General features: G+C 43.2%; 1 protein-coding gene across 5 annotated transcripts in view; it reads left to right on the forward strand.

The window, feature by feature from the left end:
* The window catches only part of LOC149323040 (phospholipid phosphatase 3-like), a 42,616-nt gene extending 34,456 nt beyond the window's left edge, over nucleotides 1-8,160 (forward strand). For 4 of the 5 annotated variants that reach the window (XM_089486428.1, XM_089486446.1, XM_089486437.1 and 1 more), the window contains exons 6-7: nucleotides 715-891; nucleotides 5,440-8,160. In XM_089486428.1, coding sequence (XP_089342554.1) covers nucleotides 715-891; nucleotides 5,440-5,541 — 279 coding nt within the window. In that variant the 3' untranslated portion in view covers nucleotides 5,542-8,160. The remainder of the gene's footprint in view (nucleotides 1-714; nucleotides 892-5,439) is intronic. The other variant, XR_016272368.1, reaches the window with a different exon arrangement.
* Nucleotides 8,161-9,311: the final 1,151 nt, after the last annotated feature.

Here is a 9,311-nt window from a genome sequence, read left to right on the forward strand (position 1 = left end):
GCCAGCAATTATTTATTATCCTTTTTGCATGTTTCCCTTCTTCCTAGGAGCCAAAGACAGTGGATGTGCGGCGCAGGCTTATCCCATTTTAGTCTCATCACAAACTTGAAAGGCAGATTAGGCTGGGTGATACTAGTGACCAGTGTAGGGTTACCCAGTGAGATTCATGGTTGAATGGAGATCCCAACCAAGTCTTCCCCTGCCCCCGGTTTGCCCCTGTGCAGTGCTGGGTTTTTGGCTTTGGCTTTCATTCCTTAAGAAAGGTCATGCCACTACAAATTTTTAAGGTCTTTGATGGTTCAGGACAAATCTTTGTCAGTGTGGCTACTTTTCTGGAATTTGTCCCCTCATTGTTGGCTAAATATCCATCTTTGGAAAAGTTATTTTGTAGGTTACAATGCCCAGTGTCCCTGAGCCCGATGGCCAGTGGCTGTGTTGGATGGAGAATTCTGGGAGCTGGTTCAAAATAGTAATTTTTCCAAGCCCTGCTAAATGTTCCTTGCACCCTAGTAAACAGGAACCCACCCAGCCATTTAATGTCCCTTTTCCCTATAACTGTCTTACATGCCTATCTGAAAACTGTATAAGACCTGTGGGCCCTTAGAGTGGAAAGCCTGTTTATTATGTATCTGCCTTCTATCAGACAGCCTTGGCAAAGCTGTCTGCAGCCCTTCCAGACTCTTGACACTTTTTCTCTTCTTCTTCTTCCTTCAGTTTTACCTGCAGGCCCGGTTTACATGGCAAGGTGCACGAATGCTGCGCCCATTGGTCCAGTTTGTGCTCCTCATGGTGGCAGTGTACACGGGGCTGACCCGCATCTCTGACTATCGGCACCATCCATCGGATGTGGTTGTGGGACTGGTGCAAGGGGCTCTCGTGGCCTACTGGGTGGTGAGTTGCTGTCTGTCCATCTGGTTCTCCTCTCATCCATATCCCCATCCTCATCCTGGTGGGTTGTAATATGGTCGGGGAGGAAGGTACTATTTCACCTTTTGTTGCAAGATCTTAGGAATTGAGGGGAGACTGAGGTAGATCTTGGGAGACTGATTGCTACTTTTAAATATCTGAAGGGATTTAATGAAGAAGTGGAAGTGAGTTTGTTTTCTGCTCCTCCAGAGATTAGGGAAGCATCTACAATGGGCCCCTGCATTCTTTGGGTTAGGGGCACAGGATCCCCCTGCAAGTGGAAAAAAATGAATAAAAAACACTATTTTTTAATCTGAGAGAACTCTTCTTTAGGAATCTCTAGGTCCTTCACCACATAGTCAACATCTACCAGAGGTTGAGAAGTGTTTTCTCTAGAAATCTCTAGGTCCTCCAGTGCATCTTTTAGTGGACATTGGCCATAGAGTCATGCAGGAGGACCTAGAGATTCCTAGAGAGAATATATTAATTAAATCCATGAATAATCAAAGCCACAAATGTGGAGGGACTTTAGCCTTCTCTGCCAAAGAGTGCTGGTGCCTCACTACACTACAAATCCCGGGATTCTGTAGAATGGAGCCATGGCAGCTAAAGTGGTGTAAAACATTTTTATTTCTATAGTATAGACGCACCCATGAACATGAATCAATGAATTTAAATTACAAAGAAATCCCACCTAAACATTAGGAATAACTTTTTTTACTATAAGCTGTTCACAGTGAAAAAGCTTCTGGAGGTGGCTGACTTTCTTTCTTTGGAGGTCTTAAGCAAAATGTGAATGAATATCTTTTAGGAGCAGTGCAGATGTATATTTCTGCCTGGTAGGGGGTCACTTCCAACTTTAAGCTTCTGTGATTCTCTGTGACACTTGACTCTTTACTACGTTCTCCACTAGGAGAAGCAAGAGTGTGGATTGCTCAATTCTTCTCATATCAGCCCTGTAATTAAAGAAAGAAAAATTCCCTGTAGATTTTAATCTGGACCTGAGCTGCAATATTATTATTATTCCTAGTTTAAAAGAGAAATCTCATTTCTGTGCCAAGATGACATAGAATCCATGACAAGAAAAGCAGGATTCTGTACCATACATAAATTATGCAGAGTGAGTGTATTTACATCATGTCATTTTGCATACTATATTCCACTAGTCATTGGGAAGGGCAATGTGCCTTACCCTCTGACCTCTGCTAATCTTATTCAGCAGTGTCTCATCTTCTGTGACTTCAGCAGGTATTCTCCTCACATACAGAGACATCATGTGTCCAATGATAAAAGGAGGTTAATAAAGCTGACTTATTATTATTATTATTAATATTATTATTATTATTATTATTATTATTATTAATATCCCGCCTTTTCTCAAAGGACTCATAAGCAAGCAAGTTGGAATTCTGTAGAGGGTGAATTAATTCTATGGCCAGTTCTGCTCAAATATGGAAGCACAGAATCATACATAACTAGAGTGTGGCAGGAGTTATTAGTTTTGGACTCTGCTTCCTAGGATACTTCAACCAGAATGGTCAGTGGTTGGGGGTTCTGGGAGTAGTTATGTAAAAAAATAACTTTTCCAAGCTGTACATCCAACCTTGCCTCTAAATCTAGTTGTGGAGACGAACACTGGCATGTTATTTTACATCTGACCAGTGCTGCAGATAAATAGTGTACTGTGTGTCTACTGGCAACATAAGAACTTACATCTTGGCCCATCGTCCTGTCTCTGAGACTAGTCAGCTAGATGCTTCCAAGATGCCCAGAAATAGAACAGTAGTGGCCTCACTCCATAGTTTGGACATCAGCATCTTAGATTCAGAGGGATGTTACCTCTTATCACTGAGCATATATCTGGCCTGCCCTTCATGCATCTATTGACCCTCTTTGAAGGCTGTCTAAGCAAGCGGTCATCACTACATCTCATAACAGTCATTTCTTTTAAGTCAGAACGTAGGCAATTTTTCGCCAAACAGCTGTTGTCACAACTTCCATAACCAGTGCTCAGGGATCAGAGGAGTTGCATTACACCAACCTCTGCAATGCCACCTGTTCCTCACCTAGGGTTGCCTGATCTCAGGGTATGGGCTGGTTTCTCTCCTCCCATTCTCAGGGCAAAGAGGAGGAATCTCAGAATGAGAGTGATTCCTTGAAATGTATGTGTAAGAGTATGTCTGCATTTTCCTATTCATTTAAATTGATAATTTTTATTTGAATGGATATGAAACTAGAGATAATGCCTAATGTATTATGCTTAATCACATCACTAGGGAATCCCCATTGTAATATCCCACCTATGACATCACCACAGCCTGCCTCCTGTGACATCACAGGGAGTCTCCCTCGTTCTCAGATTTTAGCTTTGAAATCTCAATATCTGGGATGAGCCTAATCTGGCAACCCTATTTTCATCTCTTGGGCAAAGGTGACTTTTTTCTCTTTTTTATATCATACGTCTTATGCCACTCTTTTTCTTTGGGTAGACCCTGAATGAGTTCTGTTTTAACTTTAAATTGGGGGGGGGGGGATTATGACTTCTAATCTGTATCATTCATACTTTGGTAAATGTCTGTTCTGTTCCCATCTGCCACAATCATCATTTTTATTTTCTCCTAAACTAAAAGGCTGCAAACAGAAGGAATTCTATCCTTGAATGTCCTTTTCTGTTCCACTTTTTCTTGCTCGGCTGCAGTCAGACTAGAGTTGAGATGGGGGATTTGAGATATAAAGAAACATAGAAGGGATCTGTTCTGTGAAGGTGAGCTGGGATTTGGTGCAAGCCGTCAGGAAATAACTAAGGAAACACACACCCCTTGCCAGCATTGTGTGCAGACGGCCTGGGAGGAAATCCTTTAGTTTCCTACACCGACTATTCCATCCCCACCCATCTGCCTGGGAAAAAGCAAAGGGCACAGGCAGAACTGTGGGGTGTGTGGAGCAGCTGCTGAGAGATTTTCTTGCTGCTACACAGCATTTGCACTCCTGGTCTCCTTGAATAGCATCGAGGAATCCAAACTATTGGTAACCTTATCCATCGCTTTGATGGAGGAGGAATGGGTTCCTCAAGGAGCATTGAAAGTGAGTGGATATGATGAGATAGGTAGTACATGCAAAAGGTTCAGTAATGATATGGGAATATTGCCATTAAGAGTTTTTTGTAAAACCTGCCCCTGCCCCAGACCATGTTTGTAGAACACTGCCCAGGGAGTTGGGACGGGAGCGATGTCTAACTTTCAAAAAGGAGGGAAGATGTAGGGGAATTGCTTTTTTATTTTGTACTACAGCTTGCAGATTTTCCAAACAAGCATGGCCAGTGGCTTTGCTGTCTAGAGCAGTGGTTCTCAACCTGTGGGTCACGGCCCCTTTGGGGGTTGAACAACCCTTTCACAGGGGTCACCTAAGACCATCGGAAAAGACCATCAGAACTGAGACCATCAGTTGCCGGTCACCACAACATGAGGAACTGTATTAAAGGGTCTCGTCATTAGGAAGGTTTAGAACCACTGGTCTAGAGGATTCTGGGTCATGCAGTCCAAAGGAGTAAGGTCTCCAAATTGTGCAGAGGGGAGACCTCTGAAAAGAAACCTTGCTCCTTCTATATATGTATACCTATTCTATGTATGTGGGAAGAGGATACTGATGAGGGAAAGGGGCCTTCTGCCCATGCTTGGAGGTACGTTTTGAAATATTCATGTTTTGTCTAAAGAATATGTGAAGCTCAGAGATGAGAAGGGTGAGTGTTGAGCAGCCATATCAGAAGAAGTTAAATAAATGATTATTTAGAGCAGGGAGATGATTTCAGATGGTGAGGTAGATTCTTCCCCCTCATGGCACAAACAAAGGAGAAAAGCTGCTAGCCATAACATTAAATGAAATTGATTAATTCAATCAGTTTTATGCAAAATAAACAGGTGTGCACCAAAATTTGCTAAATTTACATGATTGATTTTGACTGGACATGTGGGTTTTCTTTTAAAAAAAAAAAAAAGTACACACAATCCTGCTAAAAATACCAGAGCACTGTCCTTGGTTTGGGAATTCAGATAAAATTCTGAATAATGTTGCTAGTAGCTGAGAATTGGATTGTTATTTTGACTGTTATGAGCTCTGTTCTCATTGCCAACCTTTATATCAGGACTAAGTAACCTGTGGCTATCCAGCTTTTGTTGGATTGCAACTCCCATCAGCCTAGCCAGCATTGCCAGTGCTGAAGCTTCATGACAGCTGACATCCAGCATCATCTGGAGAGCCACAAGTTGCTCTCCTCTGGTTTATGTGCTTCTTTCTTGCATTCATAAATATTTCACAAGGAAATACTGACTTGCAACAGGCATGCAAAGTTGTCTGGTAGCATTATTATTCTCTTATTGAAGATTGGATGGGTCCAGAGGGGTGTCAGGTAGCACTGAGGTTGAGAGATAATAATGGGTTTCTTCAGCCCATTATTATCACATCTCAGGGGCTGTGTGGAAAAGGGAGGTAGGACCAGCTCTCATGTGATGTTCTTTCTCTTCTTTCTATTTCTAGGCCTTTCACATTTCCAGCATGTTTCATTGCAAACACCATCCATGCCCTCCACCATCCACAATCTTGGTCACCGCCAGCTCAGATTGCCACACTGATTGCTAGGGACATGCTCACAGACTTAGTGGGCAGGGGACTAAATCAACTGTGCCATTGTTGCTCCACATTCACTGCCATGTTGAGCACCAGAGTGGGACACCCATTGCCTGGATGCTTACTGGGGTCCATTAGAAATCTTTGCTCACTGCTGTGCCAACCTTCGCTGCGACATCTGTTGCTGGGTGCTCCAAGGGGTAATGGGATTTGGTGCCTTCTTGGGAAATTGGGGCACCTTTGCACCAACACCAAAGATTATTCCATCCTCTCAGTGTGGCACCTGGCAGCCCGGCTTTGGATTTGGACATAAGACCACTCCTCTCTTCCCGTCCATGAAAGGACACCACATCCACATCACCACTGCCGGGATGGGCTTCCTTCTTAGACAGCACTCCCAGAGGAAACTCAAGAAGGAAATGCCATCTTTTTTTAGTGTTTTTTTTTAAATAGTATTATTTTTCAGGAAGACCTGCCCTTCCTCCTCACCGGGTTTGGAAATGATCTCACTCTTGAAGTAATATGCACACAGACTGTTTTTCAAGGAACAGGACTGACAGTTGTGGAGAATTCAGCGCCTGCTACTCCAGTGGTGGGTCCTTGCTGCTCGAAGGGCAGTTGTGTCTCTTGCCGGAACGTATACATGAAGGAATGAACCACATATTCTGCAGGTGGAGAAAGGAGGAGTGTGCCTGGAAAATCACAGAGTAGGCCCTATGGATTCCTGCCAGTATGCTGCTGCTGTGTTCAGATACCTCCTGCAAGTATCTCACACACCCTTGCTTCTTCCACCACCACCTCATAATGTGAATGGGATTTTTTTAATATATAATATATAATAAATGGTACTGACAATCATCAGTTTTATTAACTGCCACTTGGTAAAGGGTGGGCCAAGCAGGTTGGGAGTGCCACATAGACTGCTTCGGACCACAGGACATTCCTCCTAGCCAAGCATGCTTTGTGCCAAACTACTGGCATTGGGTGGTTTGAGTTCCTTGTGCTTCCACTTAAATGGAATGTTAATGTTTGACACAGAATAAGATCCTGAAATGCTTAGCTTTCATTTTTTAAAAATGTGTGCTTCTTATTCCTTCTCATTGTGAAGTTCTGTATCTTCTACCTCCAGTTGTGTTTTTCTCTGTAGTCACTTCTCTCTTTGAAACCACTTTGAAGCCACTGGAGAACTGTTTTGGAATAGATGCAGTGAACAGAGTAAGAGTGATCTCAGTTATTTCACTCTTGGCCCTGTAGTAGTCAGAATGGCATCATCCATGTACAAGAGGGAACAGGCTTGGGGAAACCACAAGGTTTTGCAGAAGTGCATAAAATTATTTAGGGAAAATAAAAACCCTAAGTAGGGCTTAGATGGGCAAAGTGATCCCCCAAAACAGACCAAGGAAGAGTAATAGCAATCACATTTACATTTCTATACTGCTTCATAGACCTTGGAATCCTTCAGCCAGCATGGCCATGAGAGATCCTGAGCATTGTAGTCCCCCCCCCAAAAAAAAAAACCCTAGCTTTGTTGTAGTGGCTTTGTTCTACTAAAGCTATTGGAATCAAGCATACATTACTAGATGCAGAATGTGTGCAATGCAATGCACAATTCATAAGTGTGCTTTTGTATACATGTTCAGTTCAGTTCATCTTTATTACGGTCATAGATCACCACAGGTAAAAAGAGGGATACAAAATGAAAGAAGGTAAAATCAAGGTAAAAATGTGTCATTGAAATAAGGCACAACAGGTCACTAGGGTTTCATTGTTCATTCTGGGAATGCCCAGAAATCCCAACTAAAAATGGAAACAGAAGATCCTCAAAGACTACTCGTCACATCACCAATCTTCCCTTGCAATGCCTAACTGTACTGCTTAGCTGCAGATCCGAAAGACTCCAACAGTAGCACTTGCGTGTCTATGGTTTCAGGCTTGAGACATCTTTGTATGAAAGATTGGCTGTCACTAATTTAGTTATGCGTGCACACACACACTGATCTACCCGCCTTAAGACCAAACTATGCACCACCCCTTTGAACATGAGTACCTATAACAAATTTCCAAACAGCTACTTCCGTTAGAGCAGGACTGGGTCACCTTTGGCCTTCCAAATGTTTGTTAGACTACAACTCCCACCAGTCCTTACCACTGGTCAGGCAGTCTGCAGGCTGAGGCCCAAACTTTAGTGATCAAAAGTTTTCTCACTCCCGCTATGAAGGAAACAAGCCAGCTTTCAGGGGGAGAGATCTTGTAGCACTTTTGAGACTAACTGAAACTGACCTCTTTCTGCACCAGAAATCCCTTCAGAGAGGTGTGCGTAGGAGCAGCTGCAGGAATCTGTCCTTGTATTCTGAGCTCAGATAAGTCCTGGGTGAGGAGGAAGGACTAGGTGGCCATGAAATGGCTCCACAGCTGGAAATGCAGAGCATACAATAGAAGAAGTAGAGCTATCTCCCACACACCTTCCCTGGGGACTTCTAGTCCCATAAGTGCCTGAATTGCACATGTTCCAGTGTGCACCTGTTGAAAAATTGGGACACTGTTCTCCTCTCTTCCTCCTCATTGTGATTGGAGTGTGTTTAAAAGCATTTTTAAATATATATATAGATACATTTAAAAGCTTGTTTCAACCAGTTGCCTTTCCTTGGGGAATTTCAAGGTCTGGTTTCTCCAGATACCATCTCCTTGTCACGATGGTTCCTTCTTCTTGTTGAGGGTAGGTGTGTAAAGGTTTCTCGCTTCCAGGCCACAGCATGAACAGAACTCCCCTCAGAAGAAATAAAAAATGCCTTTTATCTGTGTCACCTGGAGATACAATTTTTGGACACCTTTTTGCTTAAGCTTATAAATTTGCATGGGTTACAGCTATGGTCAGATTCCATAATAGCTTATAGTCCTTTCCTACTGCCACTTGTTCAGATGGTCCATGCCTGCTTCCCCTCCCCTTTTCATACTGCCCTGGTCCTTCTTCCTCTGCTGCTTATGCCTGAGTTTCTGCTCAGTCTGCAGAGGTGATGGATTTAGCTCTCACATAAACTAGGAGAGGGCAGGGAATGTCATAGTGGGACAAGAGGAGTCCGTCAAACCCATCACTGCCAGGGTTGGGGAAACTGGCCTTCCGCATGTTTTGGAACACAGCTTCCAGAAAGCCTCAGCCAGCATGGCTTCAGGTAATGGCTTCAGATTGTGGAGTCTGTAATCAAAATACTCAGAGAATCAAAATTTTATCACATATCAGCAGTATTCCCCACACACACCTCAAAAAACTGGTAATAGCTTTACAGCTGAGATCCCTTTTGCAAGAGGTGCGGAAAATGATCTCTTGATCAGTCAGTAATGCAGGCAATGAGCTTCCCATGGATTCAGACACCCTTTTTGACTTCCCGGAACTGAACCCAAGACACCTTGTGCATGCCTTTTCTTGTTTGTTTGCCTATTCATCAGCCAGAAAATATTCAGTATGATGGGATATGTGTATTCTGAGAAGTAAAGCTAGTTAGGTTCAAGCAGAATTAACTTCCAAATAAATTGGGTGTAAGGTTGAAACCTAAGGAAGGCTCACACCAGGCAAAATGTTGTCAGAACAAGAAGCTGGAAGGGGTGCCAACCTCAACCTGACTTGGAGGGTGGGCTAATTGGAGCATTGGTTCTTGAGAGTCTCATATCCCCTGTTTCTGGACAACTATAACATCTGTGGCATCCTTCCCCAACATGGCTACATCTTTTTTTCATCCCTGGATATTGGGCCAGCCTAATTTAGGAGATTATCACACCTGCAAATC

The sequence above is a fragment of the Sceloporus occidentalis genome, unplaced genomic scaffold (assembly GCF_023333645.1).
Source record: "Sceloporus occidentalis isolate IW3139 unplaced genomic scaffold, rSceOcc1.0.p SCAF_1, whole genome shotgun sequence".
NCBI classification, from domain to species: Eukaryota; Metazoa; Chordata; class Lepidosauria; order Squamata; family Phrynosomatidae; genus Sceloporus; species Sceloporus occidentalis.